At 38.4% G+C, this 22,274-nt stretch overlaps 1 protein-coding gene across 2 annotated transcripts in view; it reads right to left on the reverse strand.

Moving 5' to 3' along the window:
• Positions 1–12,293: 12,293 nt before the first annotated feature.
• The window catches only part of EXTL2 (exostosin like glycosyltransferase 2), a 28,378-nt gene continuing 18,397 nt past the window's right edge, over positions 12,294–22,274 (reverse strand). For both annotated transcript variants that reach the window (XM_007485036.3, XM_007485037.3), the window contains exons 4-5: positions 21,609–21,679; positions 12,294–14,547 (exon numbers count right to left, since the gene is read on the reverse strand). In XM_007485036.3, the coding sequence (XP_007485098.1) occupies positions 14,056–14,547; positions 21,609–21,679 (563 nt within the window). In that variant the 3' untranslated portion in view covers positions 12,294–14,055. The remainder of the gene's footprint in view (positions 14,548–21,608; positions 21,680–22,274) is intronic.

Here is a 22,274-nt window from a genome sequence, read left to right on the forward strand (position 1 = left end):
TTTCCTTCCAGTTTTAGGTCCATGATCTTTGATCCACTTCCCAACACTGCCTCTCACCTTGCACACAGAAGACACCTAATCAATGCTTGTTGAATTGGACAAGGTTGACTAAACCATTTAGCTTTGCCTGGTTCTTGAAAACTTTGCTTGAAGAGTTCTCTTGGAATGCATATTGTAGATCACTAGCAGTGCCAAGTGAATGGATGGCCAATAACTCCATAATAACCAAAGCAACGCAACTGAACAATATCAAGGATCCTGAATCACACATCGGGTATGTGATATTTGTGTCCTAACAATATAAATCCTTACAGGGCAGAGACATGAGGGCAAGGTATGCACACTGGAAGGGTCCTACCTTGTGGTCATAAAGTATATATGAAAACAGGCACCAAGACATCATCCATGATTCTTCTGGTCAGTATTTCTAACAATGAATAATAAAGGGAGTAAATAACATGACACTGAATTATAAAAATTGACTGAAAACAAGAAGTAGGGAGAAGAAAAATAAAATGAATGGATATGAAGTGTTAAACATAAAATGCTTCTTGATCAGTCTAAACAAATGTATGTAGAGGAAAATAAGCTTAAAAGGAAAATGATCCAGCTATCAGCTATGATCAGCTAATGATCCAGTAAGAGGGGCAGCTAGGTGGAATAGTGTATAGAGAATTGGACCTGAAGTCTGGAAGGCCCAAGTTCAAATGTGGCCTCACACTTACTAGTTGTGTGACTCTGGGAAATATACTTAATCCTGTTGGTCTCTGTTTCTTCTTCTGTAAAATGGGCTGGAGAAGGAAATGACAAACTACTCCAATATCTTTGCCAAGAAAACCCCAAATAAGGTCATGGAGAATTGAACACTACTGAAATGCCTGAACAACAACAAAGTTTAGTATGAGAGGAAGATGAATTTCATTAATGGCAAGTTGTGGGGCAGAGAGCAAATCTGGGAGATATCATTTAAAGCTGAATTAATTTTCTATTAGAAAAGAACGAGACTATTGCAAACACATGTGAAAATTATCAGGGTCTGGTAGGTCCTTCCACTTAGAGCCTCTACCCCACATTCTTTTTCTTTTGTTTTCTTTGTTGGTCAGAACCAGAAAGCCAAGGGATAATTACTTTGGCTATTATAGTCTGGAGAAAGGCCTGTTTTAAATAGATTGTGCTGACCCTGCTTTCAAGTTTAGATGCTATGTTTCTGTTGTATATGTGTATATATGAAACTGCCAAATATTAATTTCTTTTTGCTACATTTGCTATAGGACAAGGTACTATTGTATAGGTGGGAAATTATTGGAAAGTGAAAATTTCATTTAAAAAAGCACTAATAAAATATGTTTAAAAGTATATGAGAGGAAGGAAGGAAGAAAATAAAAGAAAGAAAAGCTTGTCAAGAATTTGTAAAAAGTTTGCAGTAGAATAAATACTGGGAAGGTTCCTTGATATAGGTCCCTATATTAGGATATAAGTCCTTGACAGTCACCTGAGGCATATGGAAGTTAAGTAACTTTCCCAGGGTCATAAGACTGAAAAATGTCCTAGAGGCTGATGTAAGGGGGCAGCTAGGTGGTTCAGTGGATAGAAAGTCAGACCTAGAGATGGGAGGTTCAAATGTGGCCTCAGACACTTCCTAATTCTGTGACCCTGGGCACATCATTTAAACCCAATTGCCTGGCCCTTTCCCTTTTTCTATCTTGGAATTGATTTAAGACAGTAGGTAAGTTAAAAAAAAAGAAAGAAAAGAAAAAAAGACCATTATAAGGAAGAGTTTTCCAACAATGAAAGCTGGTGAATCAATGGAATGGGCCACCTTATAAGGTAGCATTAGGAGGCTACCTTAGGAGGTTTTGAGTTCCCCTTCTCTGGCATCTTTTTATTTTTTAAATCTTACTTTCCATCTTAGAATCAATACTGAGTATTAGTTCCAAAGCAGAAGAGCCATAAGTTACAGGTTGGATTGGATGGCTATTAAAATATTTCATTCTGAATTCTGTGAATATATAATGTCATGATTCCATTGTCTAAATGTGTTTGTTTTGAATAGAAATATCTTGATATATTCTTGTAAAGTAAACAATACTTTATTCAAGAAAAAAAGCATTAAAAATACAAGAAGGGGAAGGATTTTTCCAGCCTTAAACTCACGAGTACAATGATACTACTTACTTATATTAGTCCTGTAACAAAATTTAGGATCAGGGAATTTAGATAACTGTGAAAAAGTACCTTCCTGTCTTTGAGTGCTTACTAAGGAGTATTCTATTTCAATTGTGTTATTATGATGATGATGAAAATATTAGGATATGTTTTAAGAAAAATATTGTTGTATGAAGACCCTATTTGTCAATATTTCATCCATGAGCACATGACACCTACTGGCCAAACTGAAAAACTACCCACTCTAAAATTCAAACAAAAATGGCCAAAGAGGTAGAACAAAGAAGTAAGTTAGAGGGAGAAGCTTGTATATTTTCCTGCAGCCATAACTAAAGGTAAGTAGACAATAATAAGTGGACAATAACCAAGGGTGCAATTCACAGGGCCATGTAACAAGGGATAATTTTAAGTACTCAATTTTTAAAATTAAATGCTCTTATTTCTAATGCCAAGAAATTTCATTTCTATAGCATATAAGCATTTAATTTGTGACAAGTTGTGGTTGTTTCATTGGTTACAAGGAAGGTTTAAAATTCCAATCAAGTACTAATAGCAATCCTACTTTATGGCTATAGATAAGTCGCCTAATCTTTTGGGGCTTTGGCTTGCTTCTTTGTAAAGTGAGGATAGCCATACCTGTGATAGATAGATACTTTATAGCATTATGAGAATCAAATGAGACAATGAAATAAATTAGTATATCAATGCCTTCTATTTTACAATAGTGTGTATATATGTAGTTTTCCAGTTAAGGAAGATGTTCTAATTTTTGTACCTTGTCAATGCCTCTTTGGCTTTGATTTTCTTTTTAGCATCTTTTCCTATGCAATGAATTGTGTATTTAGTCCTAGGTTCTATTGTAAAATAAACTACCATAAATTCCATTCTGACTTTAGTAATTCATTTTTGGGATTTAGTAATTAAATCCCTGGCGACCAATTAAATATATTTAGTCCAACCATAAATTTAACACTTCCTATCTGAAAAAAGCTGGAGGCGGAGATGATGATTGAATACTCAGCAGATAATTTGTACTTTAGCTTAACATGAAATCTTCTATCTTGGGTTATCTATGTAACAGGGGTTCAAGCCTGTCTTTGGCGTAAGATTCCCCTCATTGGTAGAGAGAATGGATGTTCCATGCTTGCAATGGGTTGGAGAACTTGGGAGAAGAGAGATCCGGGGATTCTGATTTCTGACTTTGAGAGAACACAAGTGTTTTCAGGTTCTCTTCATAGAGAGTTCCCTGGAAGAAGAGGAAACTGGCATGTAAAGAAACTGTACCTTGAGCATATTTGCTTCTTCTTGGAGTCTTTATCTCTCTACAAATGGCTCTCCCTGAAGAGATCCTGGAACCATGTATGTTGTCTCTTGAAAATTGAAAACAGAACCTTAGGATCTCCTCTCCTGAGTTCTCTCCATCTCACATTGTCATGGAGCAGCAAGTCATTATTTTCTCCAGTAATTAGGAAAGTCATGCAAATGCCAGGTTTAAGGCCCAGGTTATCTCTAATCTCTAAGAACTTTATTAGGAGGGGTATTATAAAATCCCTGTGTATTGCTTTTTTAAGAAAAAAAAACTTTTTTAAGTACTTTTCAACTAAACGTCTCATTTTATTTTCATTTCATGAAGTAATGTGCTAGAGTCAAGCTGATGGTTAGATTTTCATTGTGATCATCTATACCTCAGAAATCATACAAATCAGGGCTTCATTTATGTTTTATGGATATCTTTGTTGGATATCTTGTAGAGGGGACTATTCTCCAGCACAAGTGGACCCCTAAGTCCAGTCAAGTTGACTCTGAGATTCTGAAATTCTATGAATGACCCATTTCATTGTTGGGGAACTTTTCAAAGCAAGGTGTTCAATTAGAGTGGAGGAGAGGGAAGATCTGGAGATCTCTACCTTTGGAACAATGATGCAAACTGGCCTAGGAAGGAACTTAAAACCTTAAAGTACACTGGGTCAAAGTAATAACCAGTGAGCTTTCCTTAAGTGTCCACTATATATCTGGCATTCTGCTGGGACTGGGGACAAACAGACAGAAATGAAACAACCCCTGATCTCAAGGAGCTGACGTTAACCTTGGCCTAGAACATATACCACCCCCTTCAACACATACACATATTGCTGATGTCTTGGATGTCATTAATAATTAAGAATTCCCTCCCCAACCCCACATGAGCTATAATGAGCTGCATGGGGCTGGTGGCTCCTACCCTGTCCCTGCAAAACTCCCGTGGGAACACCTCACTAGGAGATAGCTGTTAATTAGAACCCTGTCTTTTTTATGTCACTGTCAGCTGTTATTGTCATATAAATTATGATAATAACAATGTATTATAACTTATGTAATGTGATTTACATAGGCGAAATCTCATTTTAACTTGGTAACTTTTGAAGGATGGTTAATTTTTCTATAGCACCATTTAAGAAGCTATCCTTAATCAAAGACATTGGCAGTAGGCTTTTAGCTTTGCTATTTTAAGACTGTTTTCCTTCTTTGCAGCTGATTGGCAGGCTCAAACTTTGGAGGTGGGTTGGAAGGGGGGAGGGAACCAAGCCGAGAAAGGGGAGTTATCAGTTTCTTGGGTCGCACTGACATCTGGTGGTAAGGCAGAGAGTATCCTTTTGACTGAGTTTAAGACCTGAGTGAGGGGAGTGGAAAGAAAAGAAATGTAATTTATAAAACATCATAGATTTAGAACTGGAAGCGCCCTTGGAAGCCCTCAGTTCTACCCCTTTCATTTTATAGATGAGGAAACTGACCTCTTGAAAAACATCTTATATACACTAGTTTAGTTATAATAAAATATCAGTTCACTGAAGCAAGTTAAAATCATCTTGGCTCCCTCTTTAGAATCATCTGAGACCAAAAGATCAGTGCAGTTTAACTGATTTTTAAATTCAATTCCATTCATTCCAGTCAGTAGCCAACTCTAGTCCACAATGTACCTTCCATCCATCCATTCATACATACATACATTCACACATCCATCCATCCATCCATCCATCCATCCATCCATCCACCCATCCATCCCAACCCTTTCCATCCACTCACAATTAGCACTGTAGTTCAGACCCCAATCAACCCTCAGTGGGACTATATTGCAGTATCTCCTAAATGGGCTCCCTGCTTCCAAACTTAACAAATTAATATGCCAAAAGCACAGCTCTGACCAAGTTACCATCCTGTTCTACATGCTGTATTCCTTCTAAAATAAAACACAAATTCCTCTGTTTGGTATTTAAAGCCTTGCATAGTCAGACTCCAGCCTATTTTTCCAGGCATACTTCAAAGGGAGAGAGGAAGCTCTCCTATATTAATGAAGTCACAGATCCAATCCTTATCCACTTACACAATGAACAATATAAATGCTTGTTGTCTTAACTTGGTTTTCCCTGTAAATGACATTCTGTCCCAGGCCTCCATATTTCCTTTTCCCAAAGCTTAGAATGTTTTCCCACCTCATCTATAGCTCAGAACTTTTGGCTCCCTTAAAGTTCTGGTTAGGTGCTATTTTGTATAGGAAGGCTATCTTTATCTTAAAACAATTAGGTGCCATGGTAGATGGAACACATTTGGAGACAAGGAGATCTGAGTTCAAATCCTGTTGCAAATATCGGTATCCTTTTCACATCATGGAAGTTAGGGGAATGGCACCTCATTGATCTGGAAAATCCACATAGAATTTTTTGGTTTTCATGTTCTTTTTGTAAACTTTAACTTTAAATTTATATTAACTTTAAAAAACAAATTGTGCTTCTTTATGATATTAAGAGATAAAATATATTGATATCAACAATACCATACATATATTTTATGCATTTCTAAGTTTCTAAACTTTTTCTGTGTTTTCTTCTGACCTTTGCATGCAGTCTACAGCTTCCACAAAACTACGAAAATTTTAATTTAAGTTCCTATGTAGACCTGTGATATATTGAAATTGCAATATGGAAAGTTATGATGTTGAAGGGATACTGGTACTTAGTATCTCAGTTTCCTTATCTGTTAAAATGGGCATAATAATAGCCCTTATTACTCAGGGATTTTTATAAGGATTGAAAGAGACAATATTCATAAATCGCCTTGCAAATCTTAAAGCACTATATAAATTCTATCTATTATCATTATTATGCGACAGTTAAATACAGCTTTTGGAATAACAACCATCAAAAAGGAAAGAATCAGAAAGAAAGAAATGGAGGAATATAAGGAGAAAAGATTGAAACTGCCAAAGACCAAAATTGAAAATTTTGAACAGAAGCAGATCCATCCACAGGGAGCCTTAAAACAGAAAGGAAATTGACCACCAAAATTCCAAATAAATCTAAATATCTCTGAATAAATACTGCAAAAGAAAGGAAATTAAGTCAATATTTTATAAAGCAGAGGACTTTATAGATTCCCAAGAGAAGATAAAATTTTAAAACTCCTTTGCTTTTTTTTTAAACCCTTAACTTCTACCTTAGAATCACTATTGCATATTGGTTCCAAGGCAAAAGAGCAGTAAAGGCTAGGCAATGGGGGTTAAGTGATTTGTCTAAGGTCACACAGCTAAGAAGTGTCTGAGGTCAGATTTGAACCTAGAACCTCCCATCTCTAGGCCTGGCCCTCAATCCACTGAGCTACCCAGCTCCTCAGTTAACTTTGTGTTTTTAGAAGGCTTTATTCCATTCTCTCTTGTGGTTTCTGGTGGATGCAGAATAGCCTTATGTTCATTCTAATTCCCTTTATAAAAATCTTTATCCAGCTCACTTTCAGAACTTCTTATTTGATATTAAAACTGTTAAATTTAAATACTGTGTGTCACAGTTTGCAACATAGAGAGTATTTTAATTAGTGGTAGGAGGATATCCTACAGAAGTACACTCCCATGGTATGAGAAATAATTTCTGTAATGTGAAATGGCAATCCTTGTGGTTGGTCAGTCATTCATTCTTGACATCATAGATTATAGCTGTCCATGGAGTTTTCTTGGCAAAGATACTGGAGTGGTTAGCTATTTCCTTCTCCAGGGGATCCTTTTGTCAGGCAAACAAGGTTAAGGGACTTGCCTAGGGTCACACAGCTAGGAAGTGGCTAGGGCTGCATTTAAACTCAGGTCTTCCTGACTCCTGGCCCAGCGCTCTTTTCACAGAGCCACCAGCTACCTCCCAAATCTTACAATGGGAATCTTACAATGAATTCAATTGCCAGGAGGTGGTACTTACAGAGACCACTTCCTCTGAGAGAGTTTTGTGACTCCATGGTTTCAGAGAATCAAAGCTCCTAAGGTAACTGCTATCTCTAAGGGTTGGACTCGGAACCAGAGAGATTTCATTGCATATGGGAAAGAAAATGATCAAAAGGAGTGCAAGGGATAGATACCAGAGATATAGGAAAATGTCTACTTTGGGGCAATACATCAATCTTATCTACTGCAGGAATTGATACTTCTAAGAGGGAGACATAATAGAAAAAAGGGGGAGATAGAATAAGACCCCAAGGCAATAAAAGAAATTATTCAGAAGAAAGGACTCAAAATGGGTACCTTAGAAACTTTATTTCCATAAGGATCACAAAGAGGAAAGAGGTATAAATCAGTATATAATACATGAATAAATGAATAGAATAAAGGTTTAGAACCCACAGAAAGGGAAAGGAACAAAGAAAAGGAATATTTTTTTAGTCAGAGGCACTTTTTAAAAAAAACTAACAAAAGAAATTAAAAAGATGTAGAAGAAAGAATATTTCACTTAACTATTTAACTGAGAAAAAAGAGGATGAATTAGATAACTGGGTAAAGGAAGGAATTAGATTTCTGGCAGGATTTCTCCCTTTTTCTTTATTCCTGCCATTGTTGTAGAAGCTTGACAGTCATTTTTTCATTGTGTTCTCCCACAAAGCTTTCAGATCAATAAATTTCTTATAAAGAATGAAATATACACATACATCCAAACACAGATACATACATTCATACATATAGGTATGTGGATAGCTGAAGAATTAATTGTTCCTGCCCTTTGATTTTTATAGTATTGAATATGTATATGATATTTTAAATTATTGTCCTTGTAGTCCTACTTTTGTAGTCATTATATGAAGTTACATTATAAGAGGTAGAGTCCATAATGAATCCAGTTGGTGGACTTTGGGTCAAAAAAATCTGAGTTAAAATCCTACTTCTGACTTTAGCTGTGTGGTCCTGTGCAAGTCAAATAAATTCTGAAATGGTTTCCTCTTAGATGGTACAACAGAATGATTACTAAATCTGGAGTTAGAAAGACTTGAGTTCACATGTAACCTTGAACACTTAATAACTGTGTAATCTTGGACAAGTCAATTAAACTCTGCCTCATTTTCTTCAACTGTATATAATGGGGACAATAAATAGCACCTACCTCACAGGGTTGTTCTATCACATGAGATAATATTTGCAAAAAAGCACTTAGCATGGTGCATGCCATTATAGAAATGCTTATTCCCATCCTTCTCTTCCCCTCTTCCCAAGGTTGTTGAGAAAATCAAATGAGTTAATGTTTATGAAGAATTTTACAAAGCTGAAAGTGTAATGTCCTCATCTGTAAAATAGATAATAATGATTACAGCAACTAGCTCATAATGTTCACTCATGTTTGATAAGCCCAAAGACCCCAGCCTTGGGGATAAGAACTCAATCTTTAACAAAAAACTGCTGGGAAAATTGGAAGACAATATGGTAGAAGCTAGGTATAGATCCGTATCTCACACCCTATACCAAGATAAGCCCCCTAGTATGAAAGGAATAGTTAGGGAGAAGAGAAAAATTGCAAACCAGATACTGAACTCATTAGGAAGGAAATGGAGTAATCTGGAGGTCTATAGACAACAGATACCAGGATTTTGATTGGGTGGAAGATGTGAATTGTATAGACTTCAAAGAAAGGAGAGATTACTGCATGATGGATGTAGGGGAGCAAGGAGTTCCCCAATTCTCCCGCCTAGACCAGTGAGTTGAGAGGAATGAATGAAAGTGCATCCATTATTGGAAAGTGTGGACTGTTAGACTATGTCATCAGGGGGAATCCAGGTATTTAAAAAATAGAAGGAATGGAAGAGGAAAACAATTCACAGGAAGCCACTTTGTTTTCTATGGAACAGACATTCCAAAAGGCATTGTGGAAGAGATAGATAGTGTTTCATTGGGGCTTTGGGGTGGGAGGATTTGAGTGGGTTGGGAATAAGGAAATGGAAAGGGGAAAAGGAAAATAAATGAGAGATGTTATTTTGGATTATGACCTATAGCATTCAGAATCACAGGCATTCTAAGTATGTTAATCAGTGAGTAGAAGGTACTATTCCTTTTTTCCAGAGAAGGCTAGAGATCAAATAGGAGATACGCACAGCTCCAGATAGAAGGTTTATGGTCAGATAGGAGGTCTTACTTTATCTCTTCTCTTTCCACCAACCCTAGGAGACTAGGCAGGGAATTGACAGGAGGAAATGGAAGTTCCACTCTCACTGGCTTTCCTTTTTCTCTTCCCTCTGGAGACAGGCAAAGGAGGAGAGAGAAGATAAGAGATCAGATGGAAAGTCACCTGAAACTGAGACTGGAGATCAAGTGGGCTTCCTCTCTGGGGGAGATGGAGGTTGCATTGCACCCAACTCCTTGCCAGCTTCCCTAGAGAGCAGGGGAAAATTGGAAGACACACTATTAGAATAATTGGATAAAGAACCAATAGGACCTGTTTAATAAAGAACCAATAGGACCTGTTTAAGGGAAGAGAAATAACTGAGGCTACGGGATACTGTGATCTGGCAGCTCATTTGCCTGTTAAGTGTTTTTAAGAGACCAAGAATTTAAAACTCACAATGTGGTAAATCAAAAAATAGCACCTATCTCTCAGGATTGTTGTTAGGATAAAATGAGATGATATTTATAAAGTGCTTTGCAAACCTAAAGCAAGTGATATATAAATGCTAATATTTAAATTTGGTAAGTACATGTCATTTAATTTGCTCCTCACACTAACTTTTAAAATTATTTTATAGACTTTTAACAGGAGAAATGGAAGCTGCAAAATGAAGAGATTTGCCTAAAGTCACATAGCTAGTGACTGGTCAGAGGCAGGATTTGAACTCATTTCTCTCCATTCAAAGTCTAGTACTCTATCCACTTATACTTCCTACCTGCCTAAATAAGGATTCTTGGTTTCATAACAGGAAAGTGGATTTGGTGAGTTTTACCTTATGAGGGAAAAATAAATCACTGAGCTCTAGCAGGCTTTGATTTGAGACACTGAGAGTATTGAAGAAGACAGTAGAAGAGAGGAAGAACCAGCTAGAGGGAACTGAGTCAAGAAGCCAGCAAGAAATAGTTAGGAATATACCAGGGAAGTGAGCTGAGAGAAAAGCTTCCCCTGTCCCACTGGGAAATGTTACCTGGCTAGAGAATGGCTGAAACTCATTGGAAGAGGACTGAATTCTGCTAATCCTCCTAAACTTTGATCTATAGCTTGAAATAGGCAAAATCTGTTGGAAGGGCTGGCCTCTCTCCACTGCCATCTTTTGTTGGATAGAGAAACAGAAGGTAGAAGAAAGGCATCTTCTTTGCTAGCAGAAGCAGGTTGGATAATCCAGCATCCCGTTGAGTAAAGACCTTCCTGAGATCGTCTATACTGGCCAAAGAGACTCTGATTTTAAAAGGGCTCTGATTTAAGGGAATTGCTTAGAGTTACTAGAGCATAATAATTCCAACTTCCTAAAAAAAAACATTTTTAAGGGTGATTGTGAGTCAAAAAGCTTTTCCTCCACCTGAGAGCAGAAGAAGGTAATGTTTTCTCAGGAGAGTCGAGGACAAGGGCACATGTGTTTTCCTTTCTCATACGCCTTACTGACAGACTTCTTTAAGCCTGCATCCACTCTCTCCTTACAGATAATTATGGGATTTGGTGAGAAAAGTTAACCTAAGTTGATGGATAAATTGTGATTTTTTTTATCATTACATAAATGGTTTACGTTTAAGAGTTAACTGATTTTTTTTATAGCTAAAATTCCATTAGTACAGACTTAGGAGTTAAGAGTGGTAAGCAGGGAGGATGTATACCTATTACAAGAGGCTTCCCCCAATATCCTTAGAGAATTTGATTTGCAATTGCATGATGGTGGTGGTGATTCTTGAGAGCACAGACCTCCCAATCAGAGGGCAGGCTGGAGTGAGTTAGCCCCAAAAGAGCAGTGCCCCACAATGAAGGATTACAAGGCAAGGAGGGTTCACATCTGGCATGCCATGTACAGTTTACATAGGTGGGAGATAAGTTTTAGGGAAGGATGCTGCTTTGTCAGCAGTCACTGGGACCCGTTATAAAGTTTGGGGCCAGTCTACCTTTCTCACTGTTGTTTTTGGTTTTAAAAGAGGTGGCAGGGACCCAGGGAAAACACTTTCAGAGATTTTTAGCCCAACTTATTAACTCATAAGCACATTTTGCATTTTGACACTTTTAAGAACACGAAGCCACTGCTTTCTTAAAGCTAGAACAGTGTTAGAAAGTATGTGGAGTAAGACAGGCAATACAGCCTTTGGAAAGTGTTCCAAGGTAGAATGTACCACCTGCTTTCTGGGGAAGCTGAGGCTGGCAGGTCTCTTGAGTTTGGGTGTTCAGAGTTGCAATCATGCTACAGCTGATTAGGTGTCTGCATTAAATCTAGCATCAATAGGGTGAATGCTCAGGGGTGTGGAGATATCAGGCTGCCAAGGAGGTGCAAAATTGGCCCAAGTCAGAAAATAGGGCAGGTCAAGGCTGCTGTACTAATCACGATAAGAAGAATGAGCTGGTGAGTAGCCCAGGTACTACAAGCATGAGCAGAATAGGAAGGCTCAGACTCAAGAAGAGAAAAAAAGAGAGAAAGAGGAAGGAAGAAAGAACAAGTAAGAAAGAATGAGAGGGAGAAAGGGAAAGAGAAAACAAAGGCAAATAAATATTCCACTAGTACCCAGGTATAAGGAAAGGTGGTTGTACTCGAGAGTGTCAGCATTTATTCACTTCACATTATCCTGAGGTGTAAAAATAGGTAATTTTGAGAGGAAAGGTGCAGATGCCTTTTTTGAGTTTTCAGGATGTTTAGGGTATTAAAACAACACTTTAATAATGACGTCAGCCATATTGAACATGAATAGTAAAAGCTTTATTTATCTGCCAATAAAAGTCCATCCTTTTCATCTCTTCTCTTCAACCCCTCCCCTCCCTATTCCCTGACCTGCAAAATAAAACCAAACAAACAAAAAACCCACTAAATTACATTGTGCTTTGGCCAAATAAATAACTCCACATTTTAAAATAAGATTCAGAACCTTATTGGTAGTCACAAAAGAAAACAGATACACACTTAGCTCCACAGATTGGTGTGGATGGGCCATCAGCCATGAGTATTTTAATATTATTTATTATAGTGAGGCATTCAGAAAAATCCACTTCTGTCCAGCAAAACCAATCCCAAACAAAAAGTCGCAGACAAAGATTTAACTTCACATCGACATCTTCTTTGCCACCACTACCAACTAAACAAGGGTGAGACATGAGACACTATGTGGGAGACAAATATTACAACACAAAGAATGAATCCAAAGGGAGCAATCTTGACAGCATAAAGGGAATTGCTGCAAACTCACAGTATTCATATCCTCTGGATTTATGGTTCAGTTCTAATTCTCCTGTGGCTGCTTAATTGGATTTTTCTCTAGATGAAGAGGCATTTTGCTGTCCTACAAAGAGAAGGCAGGAGACTAGGGATACACTAAACAGACTCAACATTCAAGTTCAATGCACTTTCTGCAACAGATGCAATAAAGGTGAGAACTTGAGAGATAATTGATGTGCAGTAAGATTGACTGTTTGATCTCATTTATTAGAATTCTACAAGGACACCTCTGCTGGGCATTAATAATAATAATAATAATAACTCACATTTACAGAGCACTTTAAAGTTTACAAAGAGCTTTCCATATATTATCTCATTAAATCCCTGTTTTAACATTCTTCTAAAACAGAACTGGTTTGTAGGTCTTTCTTAAATGACAATGCAAACCTGATGCAAAGAATAAAAGTGAACGAGTGTACATTCTTAAGGTCAGATTTAGCGACAAAATGCACAACCTGAATCTCCGATTGCCTTTAGACTTTCAGAGGCAAATAAGTTAACATGGGCTGCATTTTCTAAGATCCATGCAGTAGAAGTTCTGAAACATGAAGTTAGCGACCAGACATTCTTTAGCTACTAGACAACCACCAAGTCATAAGAGACCCAGCAGTGAAAAACAAAAAGTAAGGGTGATTGCAGCCACGTCCAAACAAGTCTGGATAGACAGGCTGGGTTGATCAGCAGAAGAATTCAGCAGCTGCCTTCAGATTTTCTCTCTTTGTATGAAATCTGAGGTCAATATTACGCTTTCCTCCATGACTTTTCCAGCCACAATATAGGACTTCCTTTTTTTTTTTCCCATAAACATGACCGGCATTTGAGGCTTGAGATGAAGACAAGCTGCCTTAAATGAGAAAGCTGAGAGAATTATCTCATGTGTTTCAGAAACTGGGGACAGCTTGCTGTGGTCCTTAAGGCAAATGCCAATAGTCAAAGAAGAAGGAAAACAGTCTCAAAGTGTAAACAGTAATGTCACAAACCAAGGAAGTTATGCACCTGGATAAAAACCCCTTAATGAGAAGCCTAGCCTGGTAACAACGCCAGCATCTCTACTTCTGAAGCAAGGAAGGATTTCCCATTCCATGGCACCATATATCCCGTACCTCAGTGGCGACTACCTTGGATGTCGGAGGAGCTAACAGTCCAAAATGTTGCTATTAAAAACTTAACACTGAGAAGCTATCCAGATACCCAAGCAGACTGGAGATTGTTATTTATTCATTTATTTTACATTTTGCTTTTGTGGTTGGCATAGTATGGAAACCCAAACTGGGAGATCATAATGTTGGAGTATTTTAAGGGCATGCTGTCATAGATCTTCACAAGCTTATTTATACAATAAGACCTCTGCAGGAAGTGATCTGCCCGGTGCCACATTCCAGAATAGCCACTGCTGGTCTCTTTTTCTAAATTGCCCATTTCCACAGGCTTGACAAACACCCCGGAAGTCTTCCCAATGTGCTTGGAGACCATGAAATTCATGGCGATATCGTCACAATTCTGGGTCTCATCTATCAGCGCGTGGACAGTCGCTGGTTGTCTCTGGAAGTGTTCGAGGTATTTGCGGTTGAAGAACGATGCTCCAATCAGCACCATGGAGTACTGGTCCCCATTTCCAAATCCTGGTATCTGCAGCTCAAAACCGCCATAACTGTAAACACCCGAAGCCGTGGGGACGTGCTTTCTAGGGACAAACCCTACAATCTGATCAGGAAATTGCTGAAAGGGAAAAGGGGGAGGTGGGAGAAATAATAAAGTTAGTGCAGCAGTGATCTAGAACAGACACACTGATATCTGTAAATTAGACTGGAATATCCCATTGGTTCTGGTCCCGACAGTGTTTGTTCTCACTTTCTGTCTCACTCTGGACAAGCAGTTTTATTTCTGTCTGCAGGTCAGATTCTATTGCAACACATATCTCTTGTGTAAGGAAGCTTCTGCAGATGACCTACTTAATACAAGCATTATCCATCTGATACTGTCAAATTCTAGCACAATAGAAGATTGTAGACTTTCTCTTGAAGTTTGCAAAAAAAAAAAACCCAAGAAATGGACTCTATCTACAAAATGAGGCTACAGACACTTATTTACTTGGAAGGCTAGAATATAGAGTGGAAGGATATGATGAAGCTTGATGGGGTAACTTTAAAGTGCTTAGAGAGCATAAGGAGGAAATGGAAAATTATGCCAAATGTTGGAGTTCAAGGATTGTGGCAGTCCAGAAAGCAGCCTTTGCAACATCTCTTGAAAACACCCCTTTTTCTTCTCTGATGCTGAGACCACTCTAAATGCAGGTCCTTATCACCTACTTAGAATTATACAATAGCAAGGGTCAGTCTGTCCACCTCAAGTCTCTTCCCACACTAATCCATTTTCCTTTTGATCACTATAATTATTTCCTAAAATGCAGATCTGATGATGCCATCTCCCTATTCAATAAAATCCAGTGGATTCCTATTGCCCCAGGAGCAAATAAAAAATGCTGTTTGGCATTTAAAGCCCTTAATAACCTGGCCTCCTCCTGCCTTTCCAGGCTTCTTCTACTTTCCTCTCCTACATGTAGTCTTTGGCCCAGTGGCACCGTGGCCTCTTGGCTATTCCACAAAGACGCTATCTTTTGGTTCTGGGCATTTCCTCTGGCTGTCCCTCATTCCTGGCATGCTTTCCCTCCTCCTCTCTTATGACTTGACCTCTCTGGATTCCTTTAAGTCCTAACTAAAACCCCAATTTCTACAGGCAGCCTTTCCTAACCACTCTTAATTTCATTGCTCTCCTTGTTAATGAGTTCCTATTTGTCCTGCATGTAACTAGTCACATATATGTTAGTTTGCATTAGATTATAAACTCCTCAAAGGCAGGGATTATCCTTTGGCTCCTTTTGTGTCCCCAGGGCCTGGCACATGGTAGGGACTTAATATTTACTGAAGGAAAGAAGGGAGGGAAGAAGAACTTTAACTGTTTCTTGGTTTGTATGTTTCTTTTTTTCTGAATATGGAGGCATGTCAAAATCCTTGTGTAAATTAAAGATGCTGGTAAAGCATTCTAGAAAATGAAAATAAATATGACAATTGACATTAAGAAGTAGTGTGGAGGGAAGGAAAGAATTTGAAACTCAAAATTACAAAAATACACAAAAGTTAAAAATTGTTTTTACATGTAATTTGGGGAAAATAAAATATTACTTTAAAAAAAAAGAAGTGGTGTGTTTGCAGTGGAAAGAATGTAGGGCTTACCATCAGGAGAGACATAGATTAGAATCCTAAAGATGACACTTAATAGGAAACTATAGCTAAATCACATAACCTCCTTGAGTCTCGGCTTTCTCATTTGGAAAATGAGTACTATAATATCTGCACTGATTATTTCATAGGTTTGCTTTTTAACTTCAATGGTTTATATATAAATATTTACTACTAAAAATCAAAATGTTAGGCAATGAAGAGAGGAGACTGTATAAAGGATGGAAAAAAAAAGCCAAATGTTGGGTTTAAGGGGCTGTGGCAGTCCAGGACTAGATTCTACGATTCTACTGGAAACTGAAAGAGAAAAGCTGAAGGCGGAGGATGGAGATGGAAGCATCTTTTCCTGGGGACTTGGAGTGCCCTGAAACTCCTATACCATTGAACTAGAACCTGACCTCAACAGATTTATAAATAAAGATGAAGATATAGTTTGATTGCCTGACTCGCCCTAATGCATGTGCGCTATTAAAAACTGCAGCGCTTGGATTCCATCGTGTTCCTTGGAGCTGTGGGCTCACCGGACTGGTGCCCTTTGCTTCCAACAGCCATCTCTTATGGGAACTTTTGCTTTTGTGTGCTCTATAAAAACAAGCCCTGCAATATTGCTGATGTGGCACCAAGTTCTAGTTGTTGATCAGAGGTACGCTTTCAGCTTGGCCTCCGCTGGCCCCTTTCATTACAAGTGATGTAAAACCTGAAGCTGAGAAAAAATGCTGATGGTTGCAGAGAACTGTGGCCACCTATCACGGATTAATATCTGATGAGGTTAAAATGTCCTCAGCAGCAAACTGAGAGGAGTTGCTATGGTCAAAGCTGTTGTGTTCCTTTATTGGGAAGCCCAATTTTTAATTGTTAAAATTTCATTTTTTCATTTTAAAATTTAAATTTAATGTTTAAATACCCCGTGCCACTTCTCAGGGGCTCTGGGCTCAGGGTCAGATCTGATTGCAGATGAATAGGGAAGACTAGAAAGTCAAATCAAAGAAATCAAAAGTCAGCTATTGTAAATGTACAATCAGGGAGAGATTTTATAGAACTATCCTATTTAATTTGTGCCAAGTTGTTATAACTGAGGGGGGGGAAAAAGCTGACACTGTACTGTGGAATATAGAAATTATAATAAGAGCTGAGACTAGGATAGTGCTTTGAATTTTGCAATATTATATGATTTGAATCCCACACCCCTGTGAGGAAGTTACTGTGGGTATTGTGATTAGCCCCATTTTATATATACATAAAGGGCAGCTAGGGGGTACAGTGGGAAGACCATCAGGCCTGGAGTTAGGAAGACTGGAGTACAAATCTGGCCTCAGACACTTAACTAGCTGTGTGACTGGACAATCCATCTAACCATGTCTGTTTCAGTTTTTTCCATATCTGTAAATGATCTAGAGAAGGAAATGGTAAACCATTCCAGTATCTTTGCCAAGAAAACCCCCAAATGGGCCAAAGAGAACCAGACATAACTGAAATGATTGAACAACAACAAAAATACATGAATAAAATGAGAATCAGGAACTTAAGTGACTTAGTTGGGATCACGTGAAGAGTAAATACCTGAGGGGGGCCTTGAACCCAAGTCTTCTAGATGCTAGAGCACATTATCCACTAAGCCACAATGCCTCGCGTATATGGCAGACTTTCTAATCCCTTCCATACTAGATTGTAAATTGTATGGGGTTAGGAGCCTGCGTTGTTTTATCTTGCAGGACTTCTTCACAGTAAGCATTTGATTAATTTTTTTTTTCACCAGAAAAATGACAAGTGAAAGATATAACAAGTCTTTTGTTGGGGTTCACATTTAGGAATGAGGACTCTACAAGATCTCTCTTGAAAAGCTCAAGTTTTTTGGCAGTGGTGACAACTAACGCCAATAGGGAAAGAGTTCTTCATAATCCTCTGATTTCTATCTTTTTATTTTTTTCATTCTTTTCTTTTTTTTTTTTTACCAATTACATGTAATAACAAATTTCCACACACGTTTTCCCAAGTTATACGATTGAACTTATCTCCCTCCCTTCCTTCCCTTTCCCCTCCCAGCATTGGCAGGTGATTCAATCTGGGTTACACAAACTATATTTCCATATTGTTCATTTTTGTACTTTTAATAAGCAGTCATTATTATATAGGAAGGAAGGAAACAAGCTAGTGTCTGAGGCTGGATTGGAATCCAGGGTTGACTGAATCTAGCACTGTGCCACCCCATTGAATCTATGTTATAATACTAATTAGTGTGTTTGATGCCACTGGCTTCAAGAGACTCGTCCCCAAGCCTCTCTTCCTCTGCAGGCTAACATACCTTTTAATCTTTGATTAGAACAGGGATAGTACAAGGAGTGCTAGATTTGGAGCTAGATGTCATGGGTCCAAAACTTGGCTCTGTTAGTATTTATGTTGAAATCACTGTCTTTGTGCTTCAGTTTCCTTTTCTGTAAATTGAAGCAGTTGGACTAGTGGAAGGTCCCTTAAAGCTTGAAATCTCATGAACTAGTTTTTTAAAATCAACATTCTATGCAAGGATCTGGGATAATCCTAAAAGACTTATGATGGGGAATGCTATCCACCTCCAGAGAGAGGACTGCTGGAGTAATGCTTCACATCAGTGTATTTATGGTTTTACTTTGGGGTTTTGGTTATGTATGAGTGTGCTCTTATAACGATGGCCAATATGGTCATCATTATATCATGAGTGTTTTGCATGACAACAAAAAGAAAATGTTAAAAAAAAAGAAAGAAAATCAACATTATAGTGTGCTAATACTTCCTGACTGTAGTGATAAGACAGCATTTTCTACATAGCATGGGGGATAAGTGACAGTAATCACAAGAACCGAAAGAAAATAAACCCACCCTAAAACACTCGTGCTACTCTCCTCATTTTCCAAATCTCTGCCCAGACCATGTGCATGTAAATAGCCTTCCCAAGCAGAGAAGCCCCAATTGTTGTCTTGGGGGAAAGGGGATAAGGGCTATGCACTCAGTCATACCACCGGAGAGCGAAGTACATAAAACTCAAATTCTGAAATGTGACTCTCTTGAGAGAAAAGGGAAATTCCTGATAGTGCCAGGCTTGGACCTGACTGTCTGGCAACCTCAAATTTGAGAGGTCAGGAATTTAGCCTTTTAGAGAAAAGCAGGAATTTCTGGGCAATGCCAACCTCTTGGAGAGAAGAGATCTGTGCATTAGAGAGGAGCAAAAGACTTAAGACTCCCTCCTTTTCTTTGAGTTACTGAGGCTGTGCAGGTCTGGGGTAAAGGGGCTGCTTTGCTAGTGAGCACAACCTCTGTTCCTTTGGGAAAAGGCAAACCAGGCTGGTGCTAGGAGTCTAATGATTAATGTGTGGTCTTGGGGATGGATGGGATTCACAGGAGAGAGAAAAGGACTGTATGGATTATTTAGAAGGTTCTGTGAATCATCAGAGCTTTTCTTAGTTTTCTGTAGGATAAAATAAAGGGTGGACTCTATCTTTTACCCAATATGACCATTGCTTTAAGCTCTTATTTAGGAGCTGGCAATCCTTCAGTCAATCCGTGTGCAAACCTAGACACAAGCTTTATCCTTACATTTCCCAGAAGCAATGCTGAGTTGAGTCCAAATGAGCCAAAATGATAGATAGTCAAAAATGACTTTTTAAAAATTAAATAATTGAGCAATTGAATAAATGTTTTGGGATGCAAGTCCTTCTGTAAGCACTCTGAAAGCATCCTGAGCAAAACTCCAGTAGCAGATAGGATGCTGGGAATGATATTTAACTCATCCCTCTAATAGGAAGCATTTAGACAGTGCTTTAAGGTTTATAAAATATTTGTATATATTATTTAATTTTAAATGTACTATAAAATTAAATTTATTTTATTTAAAAAATATTTAATATATTATCTCATCTCATTCTACTTCTCAGAGTTGTGAGGAAATTACTTTATAAATTGGGGAGTCCTATATAAGTTATTTTTATAAGATATTATCCACTCCTTTTTTGTTCATATAAATGTGAGTTCACTGTTTTCTCGTTCTCCATTTAATGATGTCTTTTGTAACAGAAGCAGCTGAGTCCTTTAGCCATCAGAGGTTGAAGTATTAAGAGAGGTGTGACATGGCAGAGGGTAAGGGTGTGGGCGGTGAGTCCTGGGGTGCCAGTCACTGACCAGGAAAGTTGAGAGTTTTGTTAGCTCGGAGGGAGTTGGGGAGAAAGGAATGGTGAGGAGGGTTTGTTCCGTGTTTGTTCTCACCATCAACGGGATGCACTCCAGGCTGCATGCTTTACTCCCTTCCCCTGAGCTGGTTCCAAGTGGCTCCTCCACACAGTCTAGAGAAGGAGAATGGTGGCTGTGCTGACCAGCATGCTCTGAGTGATAGTGCTAGGGGTTACTGACCCCTTGCATACACTGTCTTATTCTCTCACTTCATAAATGTAAATTTTGTCTCCTAAACATGAGGATAAGCTCCTGGAAAAGTAGGGCCTGGGTCTGACCCTTTGGTTTCACCAAAGGCTGTGGGCTGATTGATTTAAGGCCAGCTGCTTCATGATGGGGGTCAAATCTCAGGACAAGAAATAGCATTGTTAAGAACAATAGTCCTAGACAAGGACCTGTTTATTTTGGATACAACAAAAGTCCATTATAGCTAAAAGCTCTGGCTGGTCCCTAGAGTTCACTATAATGGGATCTGCCCAAAATGTCAAGAAGAAGGAAGAAGAGAGAAATAAATTTGTAAGAATTTTAAAGTTTTTGAAGTGGTTTCCTCATGATAGTAATCCTAATTGAAACAGTCCAATTATTTTTTTTTATAAATGAGGAAACTGAGGTTGAGTTGTCAAGAATTAAAGAAAAAACTCCCCCCTTTAATCTTTAATTTTTCTTTTTTGCTAAAGGGAAAGAAAAAAAGTACTTGGGGTGGGTAGGTGGAGTAGCTTTTACTCCCTTCCACTCATCCATTTTCCTGCTCCTCTTTTCTTCTCTACCCCAGCCCCAGAAAGCATCTAGTTAGTTGCAGGAGGAAAAAATGTGGATTGGGGTCAGAAGATTTGTGTTTCTACCTATATGAACTTGGCCAAGTCACCTAACCGCTATGACTTTCAGTGTCCTCAGCTATAAAATGAAGAGCAGTAAGGACTAAGAGATGCAAAAGCTAGTAAGTATTTGAGGACAGATTTGAACCATCTTAAAATCAATAGTGTATGTTGGTTCCAAGATAGAAGAGCAGTAAGGGCTAGGCAATGGGGGCTAAGTGAGTTGTCCAGGGTCACAAAGCTAGGAAGTGTCTGAGGCCATCCTGGCTCTCAATCCACTGAGCCCAGCAGCTGCCCCTCAAGAGTACTTTCTAGCTCTTCCTCTCTAGCACATAATAGGTGGAACACAATAGCACATAATAGACACAATCAAAATAGGTCTGAGATCCAGTTTGATCCCATTACTGTTTCATCCCATTTGACTTCAGACAAATGATTATCAAACATACTTCTTCCATGTTTTGAGCAATTCAATTTTTATAAGAGGAAACTTTATAGGATACCTTTATGAAGAAATAACCAACATTACCTGCCAAACAGAGAATGCAAAAACGAGGTCATGGGCACTAATTAGCATGTCATCATCCACCATTAAGACCGCTGAAAACAAAAGACATAAAACTGTTTGAATACAACAGCTTGGAAGTGAAACTCACAAAGGTAGGAAGAAGGCAAAGGCAGGAAGATTTGCTCTCCTCTCTAGCAATCATTTAATTGAAAAAAATTCTCAATAGTGCTGGGCCCAATTAGCACACATATTCCTCAGGAGTGTATTTCCTCAGTGGGGGAAAAATTGGGCCATAATTGATTTTTGTAATGGCCCAAGGACAAAAAAGTAAGGTAAGGAAATGACAAATGACCCTGAGATTATTTTAAGAGGAATTCTACCTCATGAAATGTCCCCAAAAGCAAAAAATGCCATCTAGCTCAGCTTAAAGTAGTGGCAAAAACTGTGCAACATACCATGATTTCCCTAACCCTGAAAACTATTTCTAGGCATCAGGGAAATGAGTCCTTATTTTTTATAACAAAGCATTCCCTGATGAGTCAATTCACCACTCTTCTTCATGATGTATAATTGAAAACTTGTTTCCCTAAAAAAAGAATTACATTTCCCAAGAAACCACTGACTTCCTATCATTACATACTTCCTGTAGACAGAGGATATAATGTGAGGACGGGAAAAGTCCTGCCT

The sequence above is a fragment of the Monodelphis domestica genome, chromosome 2 (assembly GCF_027887165.1).
Source record: "Monodelphis domestica isolate mMonDom1 chromosome 2, mMonDom1.pri, whole genome shotgun sequence".
Lineage (NCBI taxonomy): Eukaryota > Metazoa > Chordata > Mammalia > Didelphimorphia > Didelphidae > Monodelphis > Monodelphis domestica.